The 27442-nt window shown below is 39.8% G+C and overlaps 1 protein-coding gene across 1 annotated transcript in view; it reads left to right on the top strand.

Annotated features, from left to right (window-relative positions):
* The window catches only part of ola1 (Obg-like ATPase 1), a 134458-nt gene that overhangs the window by 21397 nt on the left and 85619 nt on the right, over positions 1 to 27442 (top strand). The window contains exon 4 of the mRNA XM_052013923.1: positions 9719 to 9846. Within this exon, the coding sequence (XP_051869883.1) occupies positions 9719 to 9846 (128 nt within the window). The remainder of the gene's footprint in view (positions 1 to 9718; positions 9847 to 27442) is intronic.

Genomic DNA, 27442 nt, shown 5'->3' with positions numbered 1-27442 from the left:
GGATTTTCAAATTAACATATTTATTGGCAAAATGGAATTTAGCTTGGAGTATCTCAAAACACCTGCCAATGAGCTGCTTCTGCAATGTTAATTGTTCTAGAGAAAAATGACCAGTTAATTTGTTCATAGTATGGTCTCACAAATAGCAAATAAATGACCAGATTATCAGTTTCTGGCATGTTTCATTGTAGAGTTCTGCTTCCAGTTTGATTTATTTATTGTGTAAGTCCATTGGCTTTTATAATAGTGCCATGCAGCACATTAGCCATGAACCATATGCGGAGTTGGAAATACAGATGTAACCACATTTATGATTAAATTAAAGTGAAACTGAACATCATACCCTGTGGTTTCATTTGAGGTGAATTATTTAGTTCCCTGGTTTTAGCCTACTTTGTTGGGGAAGAAAAATTTGGTTCAGAAACCTTGTATCGGCCTTGCAGTGACAGGGGACCTCAGAGCTTACAGAAATATTTTCATCTGCACCAAATGTGTATAAACGTTTTTGTATGAGTACTACCTCTGATCAAGCTGGTTAGTCTGAAGGACATAACTACCTAACTGTATGGTAATCATAAGTGGTGGTGGATAATAAACTGCTAACTAGGCTGGGAATATGAGTGCAAAAGGTTATGGGACCAGACTATTTCCCAGGTATAATACTGAAAATTTGAGTGCCAGAACCATTGACACCTCCAGCCAAGCTGTTCCAGTAGAGTTACAACACTGTGTCTACCCAACATTACGGAAGGTTGTCCAGGTTGATACTTTTCACAAGAATTGGAACCAATCCAATTTGGCTAATTACTACCCAGTCAACTCTCAATCATCACCAAAGTGATGATGGATGTCAAGTGACATTTACTTTCCAGTAATTTTCTCAGTGTCTAGTGTGGGTTCTGTCAGGATCACTCCTCCCCTGAACTCGTCACAGCCTTGATCCAAACTTTCAATAAAGAGCTGAATTCCAAAGATGAGATGAGAATGATTGTCCTTGACAACATTTGATTGTTCATGGCATTAAGCAGCCTTACTAAAACTAAAGTTAATGGACATCAAGGAGAAACCACTTCAATGTTAGGAGTCATTTCTCAGACAAAGGAAGATAGATGTGGTTGTTGGAGATTACTGTGCTATCCAAATCCCAACTGTCTTCATCTGCTTTATCAATTATCTCTCTTTCAGCACAAAGTTAGATGTGAGAATGTTGACCTATGATTACACAATGTTCAATTGTTTGCAGCTTCTCAGCAAATGAAGTTATCTCTGTCTGCCTGCTACAAGACCTAGACAATATTCAGGCTAGGGCTAATGAGTGATAAGGAGCACTATGTTATGGCACGAATATTATGTTCAGGAAGAGAGACTTTAGCCACCCACTGATAAAATTCAGTGGCCTTAGCCTCGCCAAGTCCTTCACCCTCAACAGTCTGGGAGAGACAGTTGACCAGAAACGCATGTGAGTCAACCACATAAATGCTGAGGTTACGAGGTCAGGTCAGAGGCTGCAGCAATTGACTTGCCTTCTGTCGTGCCAAAGCCTTTGCAATATTTACAGGGAGCAAGTCAATGTGGAATTCTCCTGCTTGGAGAATGCAGCCTGCTTGAATCCACCACCCTAAATGTTCATTCCCTCCACCACCCTCTCACCACAGCTTTAGTGTGTGCCATGTACAAAATGCACTGTGGTTAGCCTGTGTTTGACAGCACTTCCCAAACTTGTACCCTCCATCATCGAAAAGAACAAGGACCATAGACACGTAGAACACCACTGCTTGTACACATTCCTTGAAGTATCATACTATCCTGGCTTGCAAATGTATTGTCATTCTTCATTGCGTGGTCTAAATCTTGAAACGCCCTACTCAAGAATAGAGCTGAAGAGGTTAAAAAAAATAGTCGCTCACCACCACCTTCTGAGAGACAGCCAGGGGTGGGCAATAAATGCAGGCCTTAATACTGATGCCTATATAGTACAGTACAATACAGGGCCTTTGGCCCACAATGTTGTGCCGACCTTTAAACCTTGCCTAAGACTATCTAACCCCTTCCTCCCACATATCCCTCTATTTTAAATTCCTCCATATGCTTATCTAGTGATCTCTTTAATTTGACCAATGTTCCTGCCCACCTCCGCCCCAGGCAACGCATTCCATGCCCCAACCACTCTCTAGGTAAAAAAAACCTTCCTCTGATATCTCCCTTGAACTTCCTACCCATTACTTTAAAGCCATGCCCTCTTGTATTGAGTATTGGTGCCCTGGGAAAGAGGTGCTGGCTGTCCACTCTATCTATTCCTCTTAATATTTTGTACACCTCTATCATGTCTCCTCTCATCCTCCTTCTCTTGAAAGACTAAAGCCCTAGCGCCCTTAGTCTCTCATCATAATGCATACTTTATAAACCAGGCAGCATCCTGGTAAGTCTCCTCTGCACCCTTTCCAACACTTCCACATCCTTCCTATAATGAGGTGACCGGAACTGGACACAGTACTCCAAGTGTGGTCTAACCAGAGTTTTTATAGAGCTGCATCATTACCTCGTGGCTCTTAAACTTGATCCCTTGACTTATGAAAGCTAACACCCCATAAGCTTTCTTAACTGCCCTATCCACCTGTGAGGCAACTTTCAGGGATCTGTGGATATGGACCCCCATATCCCTCTGCTCCTCCACACTACCAAGAATCCTGCCATTAACTTTGTACTCTGCCTTGGAGTTTGTCCTTCCAAAGTGTAGCACCTCACACTTTTCTCCAGATTGAACTCTGTCTGCTACTTCTAAGCCCAGCTCTGCATCCTATCAATGTCCCTCTGCAATTTTCGACAATCTTCTACACTATCCACAACACCACCAACCTTTGTCCTCTGCAAACTTGCCAAACCTACCCTTCTACCCCCTCGTCCAAGTCATCAATAAAAATCACGAAAAGCAGAGGCCCCAGAACTGATCGTTGTGGGACACTGCTAGTCACAGCCCTCTAATCTGAATGCACTTCCTCCACCACAACCCTCTGCTTTCTACAGGCAAGCCAATTCTGAATCCACACAGCCAAGCTTCCCTGGATCCCATGCCTTCTGAAGAAGCCTACCATGTGGAACCTTGTCAAATGCCTTACTCAAATCCATTTAGACAACATCTACTGCACTACCCTCATCAATCTGTCTGGTCACCTCCTCAAAGAACACTATCAGGCTTGTGAGACGTGATCTGTCCTTCGCAAAGCCATACTGGCTGTCCCTGATCAGACCATGATTGCCTAAATGCCCATAGATCCCATCTCTAAGAATCCTTTCCAACAGCTTGCCCACCACAGACGTAAGGCTCACTGGTCTAGAATTCCCTGGACTATCCCTACTACCTTTTTTGAATAAGGGGACAACATTTGCCACCCTCTAATTTTCTGGTACCATTCCCGTGGACAACGAGGACTCAAGGATTTTGCCAAAGGCTCAGCAATCTCCTCCCTCGCCTTGCAGAGCAGCCTGGGGAATATTCCGTGAGGCCCCGGGGACTTATCTGTCCTAATATTTTCTAACAGCTCCAACACCTCTCTCTTGATATCAACATGCTCTAGAGCATTAACCTTACCAACACTATCCTCAGTGTCATCAAGACCCCTCTCCTTGGTGAATATTGTAAAGAAGTATTCATTGAGGACCTCACCCACTTCCACAGCTTCCAGGTACATCTTCCCACCTTTATCCCTAATTGGTCCTACCTTTACTCCCGTCATCCTTCTGCTCTTCACAGAAGTGAAAATTGCCTTGGGGTTTTCCTTAACCCTACTCACCAAGGCCTTTTCATGTCCCCTTCTTACTCTCCTCAGCCTGTTCTTAAGTTCCTTCCTTGCTACTCTATCTTCCTCAAGAAACCTATCTGATCCTTGTTGCCTAAACCTTATGTATGCTGCCTTCTTCCTCCTAACTAGATGTTCTACCTCTCTTGTCAACTGTGGTTCCTTCACCCTGCTATTCTTTCTCTGCCTCACCGGAACAAATTTATCCCTAACATCCTGCAAGAGATCCCTGAACGATGACCACATCTCCATAGTACATTTCCCTTCAAGAATGTCATCCCAATTCACATTTGCAAGTTCTAGCCTTATAGCCTCAAAATTTGCCCTTCCCCAGTTAAATATTTTCCTGTCCTCTTTGCTCCTATCCTTGTCCATGACAATGTTTAAGGTTAGGGAGCAGTGGTCACTGTCCCCCAAATGCTCACCCACTGAGAGATCTGTCACCTGACCCGGTTCATTACCTAATACTAGATCTAATGTGGCATTCCCTCTAGTTGGCCTGTCAACATACTGTGGCAGGAATCCATCCTGGACACACTTAACAAACTCTGCCCCGTCTAAATCTTTGGTACTAAGCAGGTGCCAATCAATATTTGGGAAGTTGAAGTCTCCCATGATAACAACAGTGCTATTTTTGCCCCTTTCCAAAATCTGCCTCCAATCTGCTCCTCAGTATCCCTGCTGCTATCAGGGGGCTTATAGAATACTCCCAGTAGAGTAACTGCTCCTTTCTTGTTCCTAACTTCCACCCATACTGACTCTAGAGAGGATCCTGTTACATTAGCCACCCTTTATGCAGCTGTAATAGTATCCCTGACCAGTAATGCCACCCGTCCTCCTCTTCTTTCCCCCCCCCCCCTCCCTATCCCTTTTAAAACACTGAAATGTGGGAATATTCAGTATCCATTCCTGCCCTGGTGACAGCCAAGTCTCTGCAAGAGCCACAATATCATAGTTCCATGTATTTATCCAAGCTCTCAGTTCATCACCCTTATTCCTGATGCTTCTTGCATTGAAGTAAATGCACTTCAGTCCATCCATTTTACTACTTTTATACCCTATATTCTGCTTCTCCTTCCTCAATGCCTCTCTGTATGTTAGATCTGGCTTTACTCCATGCACTTCTTCCACTGACCTATCCCTCCGGTTCCCCTCCCCCTTGCAAACTCGCTTAAGCCCTCCTGAACCACTCTAGTAAACCTGCCTGCAAGGATATTGGTTCCCCTCAAGTTCAGGTATAACCCATCCAATCTGTACAGGTCCCACCTTCCCCAGAAGATATCCCAATGATCCAAAAATCTAAAACCTTGCCTCCTGTACCAACTCCTCAGGCACGCATTCACCTGCCATCTCCTCTTATTCTTACCTTCACTATCATGTGGCACTGGCAGCAATCCTGAGATTGCTACCCTTGAGGTCCTGTTCTTCAGCCTTCTGCCTAGCTCCCTAAACTCACTTTTCAGGACCTCATCCTTCTTTCTACCTATGTCGTTGCTACCAACATGTACCATGGCTTATGGCTGCTTTCCCTCCCGCACAAGAATGCTGTGGACCCGATCAGATACATCCTGGACCCTGGCACCTGGGAGGCAACATACCATCCGGGATTCTCGCTCATGTCCACAGAACCTCTTGTCTGTTCCCCTGACTATTGAGTCCCCTATCACTATTGCCCTCCTCTTCTCCCCCCTTCCCTTCTGAGCAGCAGGACTAGCCCCAGTGCCAGAGACCTGGCTACTGTCGCTTGATCCCTGTAGGTCATCCCCTTCAACAGCATCCAAAGCGGAATACCTGTTTTTGAGGGGAACAGCCTCTGGGGTCCTCTGCTCTGTCTACCTGTTCTCCCTCCCTGCCTCCCTCCCTCCCTCCCCCCCTTCCCTCCCTCCCTCTCCTGACAGTCACCCATCTATCTGCCTCCTAGACCCTAGAAGTACCTGCTCTAAGGGGGGTGACTGCCTCCTGATGCACAGCATCTACATAACTCTCTTCCTCCCTGAATTACAGCTCAATTCTGAGCTGAGGTTCCTGCAGCCTCAAGCACTTAATGCAGATGTGGTCACTGTGCACCACAGGAGGGTCCACTAGCTCCCACATCATGCAGCTGCAGCACATCGCCTTGCCCTCCATCTGAACTTTTTTTTCTTACCTAGCTGTAGTCTGCTTAAAAGTTATAACAGTAACAGTAAACCTTACCTTTACTTACCAGCTACTCACCAGTGTTGTTGCAGATGGCCTCCGCCTCTTTATGCCAAGGCCTGTTGTGCCAAAGCCACTCACTCTGACTCTGTCCATACTGACAATGGCAGCTCCAAAATGGCTGCTCCGCTTCACACGACCTCCTTTTTATTGGCCCTTCTAAATTAGCCCGGACCTGTGAGGGACCCGTTGCTCCTTGGTCTCTCAGCTCCTGATTCACTCCTAAGTAAATGCCGAAGCCTGTTGTGCTGAAGCCACTCTCTGACTCTGTCCACTCCGACAATGGCTGCTCCAAAATCCCAAAAGATGCACTAAAAATATTTTTAAAAAATTCCTTCCAGTGTCATTTATCAGTGACCACAGAGCAGTATGATACTGATGGCTGTATTTGAGGTACTGTTGTATTTAGTGTGGAGAAGGAAATGGAAGCTCACGAGTTCAGGGATGAGAACAGTGATGTTCTGAAACATATTGACTTTACTAAAGAGGAGGTATTGGAGGTCTTGGAAATGCATAAAGGTGAATAAATGCTGGGGTCTGACGTTGTGGGAAGCAAAAGGAAGAAATTGCTGGGGCCTGGAAGAGATTTTTGTATCTTTGTTAGTTACAGGTGAGTTACTGGAAAACTGGATGGTGGTTTGGATGGATGGCAAGGGAACTACAGGCTGGTGCGTTTAACATCAGCAGTAGGAAAGTTACTGGAGAGGATTCTTGAGGCAGGATTTATCTGCATTTGGAAAGGCAAGGACTGATTAGGATAGTCAGCATGGTTTTGTGCGTATCTCACAAATTTGATGGAGTTTTTTTTGAAGAGGTAACTGAGAGGATTGTTGGGGGAAGGGTGGTAGATGCTTTCTACATGGAGTTTAACAAGGCCTTTGACAAGGTCCTGCTTGGTAGGTTGGTTCAGAAGGTTAGATCACATGGGAACCGGGGTGAGCTAGCCAACTGGATATGAAGTTCACTTGGTGATAGGAGACAGAGGGTGGTAGTGGAGGGTTTTCAGATTGGAGGCCTGTCACCAGTAGTTTACTCAGGAATCGGTGTTGAGTTCCCTGTTGTTGTTTTGTATATTAATGATTTGGATGAGAATGTAGGTGGCATGATTAGTAAGTTTGAGAATGATACTAAAATTGGTGCTATAGTGGACAGTGAAGAAAGTTGTCTTCAACAAGATTTAGGGGGTTAGAATAGCATCTAGATCAACTTGGAAAGTGGACACGGGTATAGCAAATGGCATTTAACTTGGACAAGGTGGAATGATGCATTTTGGGAAGTTAAACCAGGGAAAGGCATGCATAGTGAATGGCAGGGCTCTGGACAGTGTTCTAAAACCGAGACACCTAGAATATTAAGTACATTGTTACCTGAAAGTGGCAACACAAGTTGGCAGGATGATGAAGAAAGCATAGCATGCTAGCCTTCATCAGCTGGGGCATTGAGTACAGGAGTTGGGACATCAGGTTACAACTGTATAAGATGTTGGTAAGACTGCATTTGGAGTATTGTGTGCAGTTCTAGTTGCCATGCTATAGGAAGGATGTGATTAAGTTAGAGAGGGCGCAGAAAAGATTCACAAGGATGTTGCTGGGACTGGATAGCTTAAGTTATAAGGAGAGATAGATAGGCTGGGCCTGTTTTCCCTGGAGTGGAGGAGGCTGAGGGGTGATCTTGTAGAAGTATATAAAATCATTAGGAGCATATATTTCTTTCCCAGGCTAAAGGAGCCTAAGACGAGGGCATAGATTTAAGGTTAGAGGGGAAAGATTTAAAGGGGATCTGAGGGAAAGTCTTTCGTGGAGAGGGGTGATGAGTATATGGAAGAAGCTGTAGAGACAGGTACAATTACAGCATTTAAAAGATATTTGGACAGATACAGGTTTAGAGGGAAATGGGCAAAATGCAGGCAAATGGGACTAGCTTGGGTAGGTGCCTTGGTTGGCATAGATGTGTTGGGCTGAAGGGCCCGTTTCTTTGCTGTATAACTCCATGACTCTTAAGTTGTATCTGTTATTTAAACAATGCAGAAATAACTTTGAAATAGATTTGTTTCCCTTCTGTGTAATTAAGCTCTTTATCCTTGTCATGTCCAGCAGTTGAACTGTTTTTCTGGAAATAATTGAAAATTTGTAATTCTTTATCACCTTGTACTATTTGTTGTATATAGTTTCTAGCACTAAGCTTGTCATGTAACAAAAGATAAAGCATCTACAGTTTTTACTGCCTTTGACCATAACTAGTGTATTAACAATTCCATTAGTACATTGTATTGTTATTTTGTACATAGTTCTGATCCAGGATTTTGATCCAAAACTTCGACAGTTCCCTTTCCTCCCACAGATGCTGCTCAACCCACTGAGTTTCTCCAGCAGATTGTTTGTTGCTCCAGATTCCAGCATCTGCAGTCTCTTGTCTCCAGTAAAATATACTATTAATAATTAAGAAAATTTAAATAGAATTTTTTTATTTCTATGCAATTAGGGGTAGGGCTGAAGAGAATTAGATATTAGGTTTAAGGCATAAATTAAAATTTTATGTTCTGCACAGGGCACGTACCCTATGTGGTTTGTGATTTTTTTTTTATGTTGTGCTACTCCACATTGACCCATGCAACATCGTGCTCCAAAAGAACAAATAAAGAGCTACAGTTATAACATCTTTAGTGGCCTTAGAAAATAATAATGTATTACATAGCCAATAAAGTTCTTTTGAAGTGATGCCACTGTTATAATGTGAGGCAGCGTGGCAGTCAGTTTCGACACAGCAAGGTCCCGCAAACAGCAATAAGGTAAGTGGTCAGAAAATGGGAATTAAATGACCTTCAAAGTGAAGACTTGAATCTCCAATAGGTAGATGAAATTGTTATATCAGTTTGAGCATCAACTTCAATGTGTATTTAATGCAATGGAAACATTTCAGGGCTGATCACAGGCATTCTATAGGATACTTGATATTGGAATAGCATTCCGTCAGCTTCTTTGGGTCTGGATCTTTTAATCAAAGGATCACTGGCTTTCAGGTTTCATGTCCCTTGTTTTTAAGCATTTTTTGGAAGGCCTGCAAGTGATCAATGACTTAGAAACATTTTGGCTATTGTTCGGATGGCAAAATAGCATTCTTAATAGACCCTAGTAATTTCTTGTGCACAGGAAGTAATGGAAATGAGTATGTTCCTCTGAGACAGTTCTACATTCTTCATTTCACAAGGACAACATGAAGTGGAATCATGTGCAGCGTAAAATTATAATGATAAATTGGTCTGATTTGGCAATATCATTCTCAGTATGATATTTCCAAGGATTACATATTTAATTCAGGCTGATCCTTAACTATGGAAATCAGGGATTGAAGTGCTGTCTTTTGGATGATATGATAACCAGGGATCCATCTGCCCATTTGGGTAGAATTACTTAATCCCTCAATCAACAGAAACAGACCACTGTTGACTACTCTTTTTTTGCTGTTTGTGGAACTGTTTTGCAGAAAATTACTGCTATATTTACTGATGTAACAAATCAGATGTATTTCATGCTCTTTCCCATTTCTTCCCCCCCCCCCCCCATTCATGACTCTGCCACTGAGCTATTGTGATTTGTCTTTTATAATGAAGACACATAACTGTACCCATATTTTTTTTGATTTGGGTTTGTTGTAACAATTTTGCATTGAGTTTGATGTATAGATGATAGAAAAGCAAGTTTAACTTTGTTAATTAATTTTTACAGTAAAATACCAGCATTTCTGAATGTGGTTGACATAGCAGGACTTGTGAAGGGTGCTCACGCTGGTCAAGGGCTTGGAAATGCCTTCCTATCTCACATCAGTGCCTGTGATGCAATCTTCCATCTTACAAGTATGTATCTATGAAGGGTAATCCATTATCTTTTGAAATATCACAGTATTTATAATCTCATTGTACTGTTAGTATTAGCTGATTTCAAGTGTTACTTTGACACAATTATGCATTGCTCCTTCACAGTCAAAATGTGGTGGGTTGAAATGAAGTCCTGTAACATTGCAGTTGGCATTGGTTGGCTGAAATTTTAAACAGTGTATTTGTTCAAGTGGTAAAGTTCCATGGTGCTTCTTTTGAAGAGGAGTTGGGTGTTTTTTCAATGTTGTCAGCAAACATCTATCAACTAATACCACTAAAATGGATTAACTGGTTGTTTATTTTAATAACTGTTTGTGAATTCTTTTCTGTGTGCAAATTAGCTGTTATATTTTTACAAACAATGACTTCTAAATATTCATTGAGGTTATTTTTTATTAAATTGAAACAATATAAAGCTATTATCTTCTACCTGAAATATTGTGTTCTGTAAGCTTCTGAAAATACATTGGAATAAATAAAATGACACTGGCTACTTGACCATTTTGACTATGCTTATCCCACCATCCTGCACTGGATCTATACTCCTACGGGTCATGGCTCTTCAAGTGCTCATCCAAATACTTTTTAAATGTGATGAGGGCTTTTGCCTGAGCCATACTTTTAGGTAGGGTTCCTTAACAGACTGGGGGGGAAAAAACTACATATTACTAATTCTTCTACCAATTACTTTGTCTATTCACCCTTGTGTTTGACCTCAATGCTAAAGGAAACAGGTCCTTCATATATACTGTGTCAAGTCCCTTACTAATTTTATGTACTTGAATTAAATCTCCTCTTGGCCTCTTCTGGTCCAAAGAAAACAACCCCAGCCTATCCAATATATCCACATAGCAAGTTTTCCAGTCCTGAGAAAATCCTTAAATTTCCTCTGCACCATCTCCAGTGGATGAGCATCTTTCCTGCAATGTAATCAGAACTGTACACAGTATTCATACTGTGGCCTAGCAAGTATTGTATACCATTCTAGTATCACAGTGCTATTCTTACAAAGTGTCTCAGCTAATAAAGGGAGACATCCCATGTACCTTTTTAATTACCTTATTGATCTGTCCTGCAGCCTTTAAGGATCTGTGGACTTGCATTCCCTCTGTTCATCCAGACCTTTCAACATCCTTTCATTTATTGTGTATTCCCTTTGTGTACTTCCACAAATGAATTACCTCCCATGTATGGATTAAATTCCATTTGCCACTTGTCTGCCCAACTGACCAGACCATCTAAGTCTTCTGGAAGTCCAAAGCTGTGCTCCTTACTGTTAACCACAAATCCAAATTTTGTTGCATCTGCAGGTTTATTCAAGTATTGCATGCTGAATTATTGAATCAAATGTATTGATGAAGGGAATTAGTGTGACACCAGTAGCAATGTGAAAGTGAGTGTCTTTCTGTCAGTACAGTTTTTCCATTGGCAAGTGTGCTATGTACCTCCGTGCAATAATGCATAGAAGCCAGGAACCATGCAATGTAAGGGAACTCTGAAGGGACTTTGGACAATGACATGCACCGCATGGGTCTGCTGGATTGCAAGCACACCATGGTACTCGTGAATTAAACTCTCAGTAATGGCCAAATTGCATTGAGGATACCTTGAGAGAGAGAGAGAGGAAGGCTCAAGGACTAAACAATGACAAAAAAAAGCATCTGAAATGAATTGATGCCAAACTGAGTCATTCTTTTTGGCAGGTCCTACAATCAAGCCCTATGGTAGATGCATTGTCTTGCATTCTTTTAGATTCAGTTAAGGACTTGGTGGGGCACAAGGAGATCTGATGTTTTATTGGCTTGGGATCTCCACAAATTCTTCCCATGTTTGTGCCCTTAATAGGGCACCAGTACTGCTGCAGAACATTTAAATGTGACAGGAGACAGCAGTTACAAATGATAAGCCTAGCTCAATTTCTGTAGACGTCAAGGGCAACAGTTGTCTGTGATGGAGGCACTGATCATCCCACTGGTCAACTACCACCCATCTTAAGCTGAGTAGGCCCTGAATATTAAAGTGCCAATCCACTACAGTTCATCTCCTTCAATGGCATTTGGACGTAAACTTTTGTGGACTGAACTTTACTCCAGGCAGACATGAAAGAAAATACCCAGCTCTTGACTGGCTAGCTGGAATGGCTAGGCTGTGTATGTGGAACTATCCAGTTGCAGTTTAACTGTCACCTGCACCCACATGACAACTATGATTAATGTGGAACTCAATAAACTTAACATTGGCAAGGCCTCCTCACTAGAGGCAAGACTTGTTGAATGTGGATCATTTTAAAAAGAAGTGTTATCTGCAAGAGCAAATTCATGAACAAGATGTAGGCTGTGCTGTGAGGAACATACTACTCTCATTGATAGAACCCCCAATAAATTGCTTGGGACAGGTTCTATCTATCTGCTCAATCCAAACAGGGCCAATTAACCTTATGAATGTCTTGTGCTCCAATACTGAGTTTAAACAAAACAAAAGGTAAGTTTTATGAGGGGTTTGATACTGTCATCAGAGAAATATCCAAGGAAGAACAAATGGGGACAATGCAAGAATGGGAACACACAAGCCCCAGATAACAAGGCATGAAAAGTATAAATGAAAGTAACCAAGAAAATGTTTAATCAAGGTTGCCATGAGCACAACGTAAATATTACTTTTTATTCGGAGCAGACCGTGCCATAAGGTATTCTGGAGACTCCAGTGTTAAGACATCGACACCAACTGGATCTGGTCAATACTAGATGTGATTTCCTTTAACAGCATGCTTAATGCACACAGTGACACATCAAATTCAGGACCCAAATCTATTTTTCTATTATTTCTATTTATTATTTCTAAAATTCTATTACAGAATTTTATGCAAGGAGTGAAAGTGATTTAGTTAAATCTAAAACCAGAATCTTAAATCTGAATAAAGCAAACTATGAAGGCATGAGGCACAAGTTGACTTTGGTAAACTGGGCAAACTACAAGCAATGGATAACTTCTAAAGAATAAGTACTTTAAGATGGCTATATTTTAATTGCAAATTCTTTAAAAGGACAAATAAATCAATAGGAAAATGGTCTGCCCAAGTAATATGTAGTTATGGATCAAAGGAAAACATCTGACATTACCCAAAAAAGATAGTAAGCCTGAGAAATGGAAAAAAAATTCAGAAATCAGTAAAGGAGTAAGACACTGATAAGGAAAAGGGAAGTAAAAAAAACTGAAAGTTGGTAGAAGTAAATAAGAGTTCTAAAGTTATGTAAAAAGGAATAGCAAAAGTTAATGTAGATTCCTTGCAGACTGAGGCAGGAGACATTATGTTGAGAAATAAGGAAGTAAAGATTTTAAACAAATTTTGTCTGCCTTCATAAATGGAGATATGGGAAACGTGGAAATGGTGGAGGGCAACAGGCTTAGAGTATATCAGGAGGTCAAAGTAGCATTTGTTTTTTTGAAAAAAAACTAGCATTGGAGAAATTACTGAGGCCTTTAAATCACCGGGACATGATCTGCATCTTAGGGTTCTGAAGAATTTGGCTCTTGATCCAGAAATCCTTCGATTTTAGAATGGTTTCCACAGGCAGCAAATGTAACCCTACAATTTAAGAAAGGAATGAGAAAGAAAACTGAGAACTATGGACCAGTGTGCCTGAAATCAGTGGTAAGGAAAATGTGAAATTTGTTGTTCAGGAAATGGTAATGGGGCAATTGGAAAATAATATTGGGAATGGACAGAGTCAGCATCGAATTATGAAAGGGAAGTCTTGTTTAATAATCTGTCAAAATTTTTTTGAAGTTGTAACTAACAAAGGTTAGACGAATGGAATAGTAACTAGGTTTGGCTTTTTTGTTTACCCTACCTGTATCCACATGACCTTCCATGTGTTTCAGTGCTGAGTCTCTTGGTGAGACACCTGTGCAAAGTTTCTGGAGAAGCAGGGAAAATCGGATAGCAACATCCAGATTTCTGCATCTAACTCTGCATGAGTGGACATTGGAACTTATTGTCTGATTTATATTTCTTAGTGGTAAGCACTGGTGGACATAATTTTTTTTCTCTAGCTAAATCTTTCACTTTTTTTTCCTTAAGCAAACAGAAAAATATACTGCCATCACAAAATATTTGAATTTGAAGATAAATGCATCAAATTTCATTCCTTGAAATTAATTGAGTCCTGCATGAATTTGATACTTTGATTGTACTTTGTTGAGGGTCAAGCCATAAAACTTGTGTTCAGCTTTTTAACTGTTCTCGAGAGATGAAGGTAGCTTTTGTTTCTAGTGCATGATACAATGGATGTAAGCAGCATACACAGACATATTTGGTACATAGATGAACTATCCACTTCCTGGAAAAGTTTACGAAATCCAATCTCATGATGTAGGAGGAGGCCATTCAGCCCATGCAGTCTATGTCAATTCTCAGAGCAATCTCATTCCCCCACTTATTTCCCTGTAACCTATTCTCTTTCTCATGCCTAGCAACTCATTCCTGATTCCTTTACCATCCACCTGTGCTCGGGGTAGTTTATAGTAGTCTATTAACCAACCAAACAGCATGCTTTTGGGAAGTGGGACAATCTTGTGTCAGTGAGAATATGCAAAGAACATGCAGTTAGCACCAGAGGTCAGGATCTAACTCAGGTTGCTGGAGCTATGAGGAAGCAGCACTACCTGCTGCACTGCTGTGCCAATGCACTGGGCCTTATTAACAGCTTGTAAATATTCAACTTACTGAAAAGCACTTCTTATGACAATTTGTAAATTTTTCTTGATAGCTTTGGGGCTCTAGAGATAAAGGGAAACTTTGCAAACCTCTATATACTTGAAACAACTGTGGTGTTAATTTCAGTGCACACCATCCTGTGAAAATTATCCAACAACTCACTGCTACATTGTTAGCATTCTCACTAAAATGCACTTCCCCCATGCACTTCCACCCCTACCCCCACATCCCCCCCCCCCACCCACCAACACCACACAAACGTTTAAATTCTAAAAGCATGCTGATCACTTGTCACCCATCAATGGTACCATGAAAATTACTTGTGGTACAATGCTTGCAAGAAAATCTTTTGTGTGTTAGACATCAGCTTTGTTTTACACAATTAAAGTATTACACGCTAGAATAATTTAAGTTGTACGTTCTAAATGGTGATGTAGCCTTTCTGTAAAGGCTGAATTTGTTTGCTGATTCTCGGCAGCCGTTGACTTGTCCTTTATATAGGGAGCTTCTTGATCAGTTGTCTTGCGTTGTCACTTGCTGTAAACAATGCATTCCAAGATATTACAAAAATATTGCTCTAATTTTTAAAAAAAATTATAATACTTTCACTTTGTAGTTTTATCATTTGGAAATTCAGCAAAAAAAAAGTTGTTAAATCCTCAAGCAATTTCTTTCTAACTTGTAAATGATTGGTTGGATTTTCACTTTAGAAAAATAGGGAAAAATACAATAGATCACAGATATAGTAAGTGCTTTTTAGAAAAATATATTTTAAGTGTTGTATGTGGAGAGTACAAATGAAGTATGTTTACTTCTTTGTTAATTGTCAGCTGTGATCAGTTGGCAGTGTTCTTTTCTGTAACTCGGAGGGTTGTGGTCACTCCTGAGATCTGAGTGTAAAGATCTAGCCAGACGTTCAGTGTAATAATGAGTGTGCTTTGCACTGCTGAAGATGTAATCATTTGAGTGAGATGTTAAACTAAAGGCTGATGTGCACTCTCAGATGAATGTAAAAGGTTTCCCAACAATATATTTTTGGGAAGAGTTTAGGAGTTATCTGTGCCCTCATCAACATTTATCTCTCAAACTCCATCTGAAAATCAGATTATTTGGTCATTGACATGCATATCAAGACTACACAAACACCAAATTGGTTGCTATATTTCCACTGTTTCGAGAGTGACTATATTTCAGAGATGTAGCATTTAATCTGAAGTGCTTTATGACAACCCAAGGCTGTGAAAAGTGCTGTATAATTGAATGTTTTAAATATTCTTGTGCACCACTGAGAATGCAGTAGGTTATGCTTAAAGAGTGAAAGGTGCTGTGCTCTTTGTAGTTCAAGAGAATATCCAGTGGTGCAGTGTAGCTAATGTGTGATTGCTCGGTTTTGTTAGTATTCGTAGCTGCTAACTGCTATGTTTAGTTTATTTAAGTTGTCTGTTAAAACATATAGGTAGAAAATTATTTTTTTTATCTTATGTCATTAACCAACATAGGAACCAACACCAATAAGATTTTCAGTTGAATTCTTTATGTGACTTGCAGTGATTATGCTCTGTAGAGCTCTACAACTCTTCAGCTGTATTCATGGCCATCATTCTGCATCCCTCTGTTCTCTTTGTTGATTGGAGCTCTGTGTCTATCAAGGCAACCTTTTGTCATTTATTCATGAACAGTGTCATTGGCAGGGTCATTGCTAACTGCCCATCTCTAATTGCCCTTGGGAAGGTTGTGGTGAATTGCTACTTTTAACTGCTGAGGCTTATGTGGTTTTGATATGCCCATAGTCCTGTTGGCATGGGAATTTCATTGAGGGACAGTAATATATTTCCAAGCCTGTATGGTGCGACATGGAGCATTTTCAGGTGTTAGTGTTCTCATCTATTTGCTGTTCTTTTCCTTCGCAGTAGTTAGAGGTCTTGAGTTTAGGAGATGCTTCATCTAGCTTGCAGTACTGTTTTCCCTGGAGTATGTTCTGCTGTTTCCTCTGTCTTTATGTTTTATCATCATGACAGGACAACATGGAGTGATACAGTATGAAAACATGTCCTTTGGCTCAACTTGTCCATACCGACTGTGTTGCCCAGTGAGCTAGTCCCATCTGCCCGCATTTGGCCCGTAGCCCTCTAAACCTCACCTATCCATATATTTATCTAAATAGCTTTTAAATGTTGCTAATCTGCCCGCCTCAACCACTATTTCTGGCAGTTCATTCCAAATACGCACCACCCTTTGCGTGAAGAAGTTGCCCCTGATGTCCCTTTTAAATCTTTCGCTTCTGATCTTAAACCTATGCCCTCTTGTTTTTAGCACCCCCTCCCTGGGCAAAAGACTATGTGCTTTCACTCTATCTATGCCCCTCATGATCTTGTATACCTCCTATCAGGTCACCCCTTAATCTCCTACGTTCCAGAGAATAAGGTCCTAGCCTACACAAACTCTCTTTGCAACTCAGGCACCCAAGTCCAGGCAGCATCCTGGTAAATCTGCACTCTTTCTTGTTTAATAACGTCTTTCCTATATCAATACTCTAAGTGTGGCCTCAGCATTTTGTATAACTGCAATGTAATTTCCCAACTCTTATACTCATTGCCCTGACTGATGAAGGCAAGTGTGTCAAATGCTTTCTTCACTGCCCTATCTACCTGTATCACTGCTTCCTGTGAATGATGCACTTGCATTCCTAGATCCCTTTGCTCCATAACACTCCCCAGGGCCCTACCACTCGATGTACAACCCCAGCTTGACCTCCCAAAATGCAGTACCTCACATTTATCTGGATTGAAATCTATTTGCCGATCCTCAGTCCACATACCTAGCTGATTAAGATCTCCCTGTAACTTTTCATAACCTTTTACACTGTCTATAACACCACCTATTTTTGTTTGGTCAGCAAACTTACTAACCGTGCCTTGTACATTCACATCCAAATTGTTTATATAAATTACAAACAACAAAGGTCCCAACACCAACCCATGACACACTACTGGACACAGGCCTCCAGTCCGAGAAACAACCCTCGACCATTGCCCTCTGCTTGCTACCTCTGAGCCAATTATGAATTCAATCAGCTGTCTCCCCGGAACCCATGTGATCTAACCTTCCAGACTAGCCTGCTATGAGGGTCCTTGTCAAAGGCCTTGCTAAAGTCCATATAGACAACAACTATTGCCCTACCCTCATCTACTCTCTTTGTTATCACCTTGAAGAACTCCAAGAGATATGTCACACACGACTTCCCATGCACAAAGCCATGCTGATGGTCCTGAATCAGGCCCCATCTCTTCATATGTTGGTAGATCCTGTCCCTCAAAATCCCTTCCAGCAACTTACCTGTCACTGATGTCAGACTCAATAGCCTGTAGTTTCCTGGCTTGTTCTCGATACCCTTTTTAAACAATGGTCCCACATTAGCCACTCTAGAATGTCACTTGTGGCCAGAGATGAAGCAAAAATCTCTGCAATAGCCTCTGCAATTTCTTCTCCAGCTTCCCACAAGTTGGAGAAGCTGGAAGAATCTTTTCTGCCCTAGACAGAAAAGATTCTATCACAGTTTTTGATACCAGTTCATCTGCCTTTAACTGTACCCATTTTGTATTCCTTATCTTCACTGGATTTCCACATTTGAGACTGCTTCCTGGCTTGCTTACATCTTGCAATGCTCTGTACTATAGCTTCTTTGCTAAAGGTGGTAATTGCAGCAGTTTCATCCTCTCTTCCTGAAGACTATCTTACTCTGTTTATTCTTTCAGAAATCTTTTCCGTCTTGCTCTTACAATTCCTGCCTTTTAAACAAATCATTGACCCTCTGTACCTTTCCACAAAATTGGCTGTTTGGTGACTTAAATCTCTTTCAAAGCTGTGCAATTCATAAAGCTTTGGATCTGAAAACAGGCAACAGAGTTTTGGATGATCAGGCTTTTTAGGGGAGGTGGGGGTAGATGATATGGAGGAGGTCTGATGGAACAGGGGTGTGTCATCAGGAGATCAGAAGCTCATTATGCATGAATTTATTGACTTCACTACTGTTGATGAAAACATCATTTGTAGGAGGGGACTGCAAATTCTGTGCTTTCACCAGGCAATCAACAAAGGTTCATCACTTGCCCTGAACAAACAGTTGTGGCAGTGGTGTCGCTGTTGTCACCAAATTTAACTGGACTTTTTCCTCCTGCTCTTCTGGCACCATCCTCTCAAAAGTTCTGTTGTTTGCTCCTATTGCCATCCCCTTACCTGTCTGAGTTAATGTGGTCTTTCAATATGAAAGCTCAGTCAAAGCAGATTATACTCCCACAACTTGCCACGTACATCTCTCGAAGCCCACTGTTCACCTGCCACCCTGGATCAAGTGCAGTTATGGCACTTACTCAGTCAAACATCAAGCTTCCCTTCTCTGACCATCCATGCAAGTTGCAGTAGTATAACAGATAAATTACTGGACTGGCGGATCACTGATCCACAGAGACAGATCTGAGTCCCATTCTGACAGCTGGGAAATTTTAAATTGAGGTAATTAATTTAGATTTGTTAGATGCATTTTTAATTAAAGCTGGCCAGTAACAGTAACTATGAAACTGTCATAAAACCCATCTCATTCACTAATATTCCGATGTTAAGGAAACCTGTCATCCTTAATACATCTGAATTTCTTGTGACTTGAAATTTACCAATGTGGTTGACTCTTAGTTCAGGGGCAATGAAGGATGGGCATTAAGGACTGGCATTTCCTGTGGTGTTCACATCCTGTGAACAAATTTAAAATAAAAACACACCTTAGCTGGTATGAATTTTGCTCTATTCCTTCATCTGATCCACTTGCCCTTCTATTCTTGTTTGTCCTGGTAGAATTGAAACTTGCTATCAAGTCTGAGGGCCACAAAGATGAGCTTACCTGTCACAGGACTGGTCTGATCATAAATTGCTGATTTGCCTCCATCATACAAAACTCTGAAATGCTTCTCTATTGTATTTAACCTGCTTTTAGTTCAAGGTTGTCTCAAGAGGCAAAAATAATCAGTGTCTTTCACTATGACAATCTGCTCCTCAACATCTTTGCATCCCCTGCACTCATCCAATCAACAAATTGAAGTTAATGGTGGAGCTGCCTCTGTTGCATTTTCAGTCTGACTTTAGCTTCTTCAAACTTGCATGATGCCCAACTCCTGAAAAATTAGACATCCAAAGATAATACCACCTTCTCACTGATTTCTACTATTGTCTGTTTTCGATATTGTACATTAATCTTGTGGCAAAATATAGCATTGTGTCTATGGCATTGTAAATTTCTGCCGTTTTAGCTGGATTGTGACTATTGGATAGAAAACCAATCTTGATCCATGCAACATACTGCAATTATACAGTGCTTTCTGTAGTGAAAAAATAACCCAAAGGTGTTTTGAGCAGATGATTCTCACCTTGCAACACTTTTATGGGAAATACCTTAAGTGCGTGAAATGCAAAACTTTCAGAGGCTCTCGTGATGCAGGTTGTGGTAATACTTCAGAGAGCAGATTATTCATGCACTGCAGCCAGTGGTTTTAAAGTTGCCGTAAAAAAACTATCTAGATTTAGGAGAACGTCAGGCCACAACTCCTGCACTTGCAGTCTGTATTGTCTTTGTATGTTGTTTTAGCCATGGATAGAGCATGAATTAGTACCATATCCTCCTTTGAAGGCTGTTGTTAAACAATGTTGCAGTACTTGCAGGTTGTATATTTGGATGCAGGAACAAACCTGCACAGCAGAAAGCATTTACTTCAGGATTGTGGCATGTACTTGAAGTAAAAACCTCTGGAGAAACCACAAGAGATAAAATATGCATGGTTTACTTTAGTGCCAAACATTGTGATTGAGCAGTCTTTTTAAACAAAATCAAACTGCAGGAAATTCTCAGCAGATCAGGCACTGTTAGTGGTGAAAGAGGTCAGTGTTTGAGTTTGCTGACCTCTCAAGAGGAGAAGGTAACTGGATGGGAGAACAAGAAGCCTGCCTTAGATTAGAAGGTAGGAAATATTAAGACAGAAGGGATGATAATGTAAGGTAAGAGGTTGATAGACAAATTAAGATCAGATACATCTGGTGTATATGAGAGAAGCAGAATCAGTGAAATTCCAAATGGAAAATATTGTTGGATACTGAGGAAAGCAGCTCACAACTATGACCTGGACTACTGGTCAATTGAAACTTCAGTTCTCTGTTCTACTTTCATTCTGACTGTCCTCTCCTTGGCCAATATCACTTTGCCTTGAAGCACCATGAAAGCTCAAGGAACACCATTTTTTGAGAAGACCCATTACAGCCTTCCAGACTGAGTATAATAATTGCTAATAATGAGCATTTCTGGCAATTTCTGTTTTTATTTTAGTTTATAACACTCGGAGTATTTTGTTTTTGCATGTTTTCCAATAAAATAGTTCGAAGCTTTCCCATTTCATCGAAAATTTTTAGAATTAATGGAATGCATGCAGTCTGGAAGAGAGTCTGTGTGCACAGTCTGAACAGTAATAAGCAATTACTTAGGCTTACAACACCTGCATAAATAAAATAAACCAGACCATTTTAACATAATCATTTGGATTCTGACATGTCTGCATTTTGATTTAATTGTCTTTTACACTGTATGGTCCTCAGTTTCTTATTAAATGCTGGTGTCTGTTCAGTGTCACTTCCTTTGTGTTTTTAACGAGCCCTTCTCTGTATTGATCACCATATGCATCCCTATGCCTAGTCCAGATCTCCCTTTCAGCCTTTGGAATACTTTGTTAATAACAAATAAGAACTGAAATACAAGGATTAATTTGACACTGTTACTTTAGAATTGTAGGCGTGAAATTGAAAGAGCTATGGCTTTAATCAGGGCATACCTGAACCTCCAAGCAATGCTGCTGTGCAGTAGTTAGAGAAAGTTAAAATTGATCTAATATTGCACAAAAATCATGTAAATCAAAGGAAGTCATGGTGAAGCTATGTGGTGTACGGTTAAAATGTACTTTGAAAACTTTGGCCATACCTGACCTCAACATGCAGAGGAGACAAGACACAGTTCAGACATGGTCCGTTAGACCAGAATCAGTTCAGAGAATAGGTACAGACTGGATCTCTAACATCAGAGGACTGAGTCGTGAGGGAACATTTGGGTGTATTAAGTATTGTGTGCTTCAACCCTGAAAGAATGCTTTAGAATACAGTAATGGAAAGGCTAAAATAAGGGTGTTAGAAATTGTACATTGACAGTATTTCAGAAAAGAGCAGTGGACAGCAACTTTATAGGTGATGTCATGATGCTCTTCACACATTGATAATTGAAATTGATTTCTTTAGGAAAATGGTGAATAAATTTAATCATACTTTTGTTTTCTGTGTGGATGAAGTGGTGTTGGGGAAACTAATCTTTCTAGATCAATGATTTCAAATGGGCTGAGTGTCCTTCCTTATCTGCATCTATGTTGTCACAAGTCAAAGTAAATAAAACATCTTACAAATTTTGATCAAGGTACAGCAATTTTTCTGCTTAGAAGTTCTTTATAAGCTTCACATTAATGTGAGTTGTACAGTGTTTAGCTAATGCACTATAAGGGGTGAGGAGCAGGGAAAAACAGTAATACTAGAAATGAGAATTTTGAGACATTCACTGGAAACTTGTGTTTCCTTCAGTGATCCCACTCAATATTTAATATTCTAATATTCTCTTGTTTGTTCCAACTTGCAAATAATATTGTTGGCACATTGCAAATCAGGATGTTTAAAATTATCATTTTAAAAACATTGGGCAGGTATAGCCAAAATGTTCCATTTAAGTCACTATTGTCTTCAGGCTGTAGACTAGCAAGTAAGACAATTTAAAATGCATTTTGACAAAATGGTCTTGTTTTCAAGAAACAAATAAATGAAAACAATTTTTTGTCCTGTCCAGTCAAATATAATGACGAATGCTGTTGGAGAAGTGTTTTCTTGGAAATGTCACTTACAATGGAGTAAAAATACAATGCTGGTTGAACAGTAAATTGGTGTTAATGTTGCATTTCTTATTATGCCAGCTATCATTTTGTGCCCTTTTTTAAAAAAAAAATTAAAATGCATCCTTGACATGAGCTTTTGTGTGACTAGGAATAGAATTCCTCTCCGCTTGTCCTGCTGGTATTACATAAAACTTGATGCTGATGAATGGTGATATTAACAATGCATCTTTACGATAATTAAATTTATAATCTTTTTACATCTTTGACTTCCAAAAAGGTTTGTGGCTAACTTCTTTAGATTCTTGCAGTGCTCTGCCAGTTGCTGAAAAATTTGTATGTATTTTTAAAGGGAGCTATGGTCTAATTTTTCTCCTTTCATTCTCAGGGTAGACCATACTATTGACTCAGTGCTCCCTTCTGATTGACTTCAGCATCTGTTATTGTTTGGGATTTATTGTCTATTTCTGGAACAGCTAACTTTCAGTTGAAAAGATTAATTTTGAGATAAAGGAAACGTAAACTTTAAACACTATTAAAGTCTGTGTGATAGTATGTGACTGGAGTTCAGATTTGTACATTACAAGAAGTCTGCCAAATGAAAACTGCTCACTAATAGTTTAAAAATTTGATATGTAGTGACAAACTAATGTCATGTTCCTGAATAACAATGACTTAAAATAAAAACCTGCCTAACAAAATATCAAGATAATTGTCCAGTTTTCTCGAGTTAACCCTTTCTTGTTTTTTTTTGAAAAAAATCTTATTTTATTTGGAAAATAATTACTTCTCTGTTGAGGGAGAATGCTCAGGATTTGGCCAAGTCCCATATTCTGAAGCCATTTGGGGATTCTGCATTATTATTCTGCTGCCTTTTTAACCTTGAATATATCGAAGTTCAAAAAATGGAAATTTACACAATCGACTGTCAAGAATTTCACATTGCAAACCTTCCAGTGTCAGGTTTCAGAATTCATATTTGTTTTTGGCAGAAGCTTCAGAGAAAATGGTACATGGTGTGTTTTCATTGCTTGTTGAAAGACTTTCATGCAGTTAAAATAAGCATTTTGATACTGGTTGAATTACAAGTTTTTGTCAGTCTATTCTCATCATGGATGATTAGACTAAAAGGTCTGGTTGTCTTGACTTGAGATCACCACAGCTTCAGATAACATGCTTCGTGATTGAAGGTCGAAATATTTTGAATTCTAATAGGCTGGCAGATGAATTGCCTGAAATAGAGTGTAAAATTTCAAGGCTTCCTTTTCCATCTGCTGTGAAAAGAGCCGTTGGGAATGGCTGAGCTTGATGATCATAGAATTACTGGATGGTGATTCTAAGACCCTCAAAGAGAAGTTGCTATGGAGATCAGTTCCAAACTGTGAAATGATTCACCTCTGAAAGGCTTGAGGGACTGAGAAGCTGAACACATCATTGTTCAGGTGGTCGTTGGTTAGGAAATTGCTGGTGCCTTTGTAATCGGCACTCCTGCGATAGTTAAAGATCTAAAAAGGTTTGTTCTGTGAATGATGTGGGGCAACTGGAATGTACATAAGATGGATTCTTTCAATCATTGCTTATTCATCCTGGGACAAATGTAACCTGACTGGCAAGGAAATGAATCACTAAAAATAGAACACGATGTGAATTTAAAATAAACCTTCAATAAAATTGAACTTTAAAAATGTGATTTGCAGTTTGAAAAATACTAAAATAGCAATATGCATTTGAATTGTTTGTAAATCAATTTGTAGATTATGTGTTTTATATTATTTAAGGCCTAAAAAAGTAGGATAAATAGCATTTTACTGTATACTGCTACCAAGGTGGTGTTCCTATGTTTGCAAGAAAAAAATAGACTATATGCATGTAAATATGTGGCATACAAAGCTACTCATTAGTTTGATCATTAATTTGTAGATGATAAGGATAGTAATTTTCAAAATTATTTAGGACTGTTAAATATTGAGGTGGTCAATTTGTGATGTTGCCATCTTTCACAATGCATTTGTTGCTAGGTCTAATATAAGTAGTTATGTGGAGCTTCAATATGCTGATAACATGAAATTTATCTTTGGACTAAACCCCTGTTTAATTAAGCTATATAAATTGTTCATTGAAAATATTAGCGGTTTTAAAAATTGAATTGTCAGAATAGGGATGGAGTTCAAGTCCCACCATGGCAGCCAGGAAATTTAAGATCTATTAATTAAGTAAATCTAGAATAAAATAAGTATAGTGGTAACAATAAAACCATCGGATTGTCATTAGAAGCCACTCTTGTTCACAAGTATCCTTGAGGAAGGGAATTTGTTATCCTATCCATCAGGGCCATAGTAGAGGCCATGAAATAACCCATCAAGCCACTCAGTTCACTGAATTGAGAGAGACTGAGTTAACATTTCAGGTTGGTGACCTTGCATCAGGACTAGAAAATAAGAAAACAAGCATGTTTTAAATTGTAGAGAATAGGGAGTGATGGAGAGAACAAAAGGTGTGTTTATGATGGTGGAGACCAAGAGAAACCAGATGGCACACATGCTGTTAGTGGTGTATAAGAGGGTGATGAATGCTTGATAATTGTAGTGATCTGTCTGGAGGAGGTGTAAATAGAGAAAGATGAGTGGGGGCAGAAGGAACGATACTAGATCTGTGTGCAGACCCCTGCTTTGCACCCCCATCTGCCCCACCTTCAAAGCAGCCCCACCTTCAAAGCAGCCCCCCCACGCGGGATGCCTCTTTGCCCTATCCCCACCCTGTGGGATACCCTCTCCCTGCACAGGACACCCCAATGCCGCCTCCCTCCATGGGATACTTCCTCCTTTGCCTGTCACTCAATCTTAAGTGAGGTCTAGGTAACAGTTTAAATTATGGTAAAATATTAAATAATATGTTAATTTGAAGCTAGATTTTCTGTTATTTTCATTCCCAATCTGTTTGGTACCACAGTCTCTCTGCTGTGTAGATCAGGTACTTATAATCATTGAAGATCTAATTGTAGTGATTTACCTTCCATTATACACAGAATGGAGCTATTCATGTTGAATGAAGATGGTGGGAAGGATTGGCAAAATTAAAGCAAATTATTGGACAAAATTAAACCAAATTACGTTGGAACGTGAAAATCTCAAAATAGAAACAGTTCTTAAGTTACAAGCTGTGTTGCATTCAGCTACTCATCTGAATTTCCCAAAGCAGGCTATGGGGAAAAATAATTTTGCTTATAATTCTAGGACTGTGAATAAAGGTTTTATTTACTTGATCTTTTATAGTTTTTGAAATTAAATAAACACTTGTATTTTTTTTAAACTGCTCAAAATTCAATGCTCTAACTTTGAGCAAAATATAATTTCATTGTTTTATTGAACTTTGCAGCTTTTCAAGACAGAAATGCACAATAAAAATATACTCATATACTCTGATATATGACAGGTGCAATGAGATTTCGCTTACAGAGATCATAATAAGGGAACAGGAATTCCAAATGACTGTTTTTTCCAAGACTTTAGAGTGAAATCATGCAACTTCATTTCTAAGTTAAAAATAGTTTCCTTATCTCCCCCCCCCCCAAATATTTTACTTCCATTATCATGGAACACCCCTTTTTCTATCAGTGAGGGTGCAGAGAGCATCTTTATTGTTCTAGGAATGTATTGTTTTTTTTTATTTGTGACAATGCCTGATCACTTTTTTTTGATTAGATACCTTCTGGATCAAGTACACACTCAACAACAGCTGGAATTTTCTTGAAATGGCGAGGCACATATTTACTTTTATGAAATAATTTTTGTTTTTATTGCTCACCTAAACAGGAAGGAAAATTTATTTATTGTCTGAATTAGTTTACTCATTCCAGAACCTATGTTGATTTCTTCATTCTTGAGCATAATGTGAGCTCAGTTTATCTTTGAGGTGTGAATAGAGCATCCCAGGAAAATATTAATTTTTTTTGTAGAAGTGTTTCTTCTGGTGCTCATGCAGTAATTTCTGTAGTATGGTTCCACTACTCTGGTCCCTCAGTTAAGTAGACATTATTGATACATAGGCTGTGGGTTAAACATTCAATTGCCATTGCCTCAGAACAGACAGAACTGTGTCTTTTCTAGAAAACGTTAAAAATTTGGAAGGTGAATTGATTTTGTGAACAGAAATTTTTGGAAACATTTATCTTTAAAAATCTTTTATGTAACTTTAAGGAACTGCACTTCGCATCCAATACTGTGATGAATCTTACAGGAGAATGCATTGCTATACCATCCAAGAAATTTGCTTGCTACCTTATAAGAAGTAGAAACTAATACGTTTACAAACTACCAGGTCTCAAATTGTATTAATTAAGAGTGATCCAGGACAAAGGTTGGTGGTGTTGTGGATAGTGTAGAAGGTTGGTGTAGATTACAACAGGATATTGATAGAATGCAGACCTGGGCTGAGAAGTGGCAGATGGAGTTCAACTTGGATAAGTGTGAAGTGATACACTCGGGAGATCAAATTCGAAGGCAGAATACAAGGTTAACGGCAGGACTCTTAACAGTGTGGAGGAACAGAGGAATCTTGGTGTCCACGTCCATAGATCCCTCAAGGTTGCCACGCAGGTCGATAGGGTTGTTAAGAAGGCGTATGGAGTGTTGGCTTTCATTAGTCGGGGTATTGAGTTCAAGAGCCGTGAGGTGATGTTGCAGCTCTATAGAACTCTGGTCAGACCACACTTGGAGTATTGTGTTCAGTTCTGGTCGCCTCATTATAGGAAGGATGTGGAAGCTTTAGAGAGGGTGCAGAGGAGGTTTACCAGGATGTTTCCTGGATTGGAGAGCATGTCTTATGAGGATAGGTTGAGGGAGCTAGGGCTTTTCTCTTTGGAGAGGAGGAGGATGAGAGGTGACTTGATAGAGGTATACAA

Source organism: Pristis pectinata, chromosome 1, assembly GCF_009764475.1.
Source record: "Pristis pectinata isolate sPriPec2 chromosome 1, sPriPec2.1.pri, whole genome shotgun sequence".
NCBI lineage: Eukaryota > Metazoa > Chordata > Chondrichthyes > Rhinopristiformes > Pristidae > Pristis > Pristis pectinata.
This window is presented reverse-complemented; position numbering and strand designations above follow the sequence as displayed.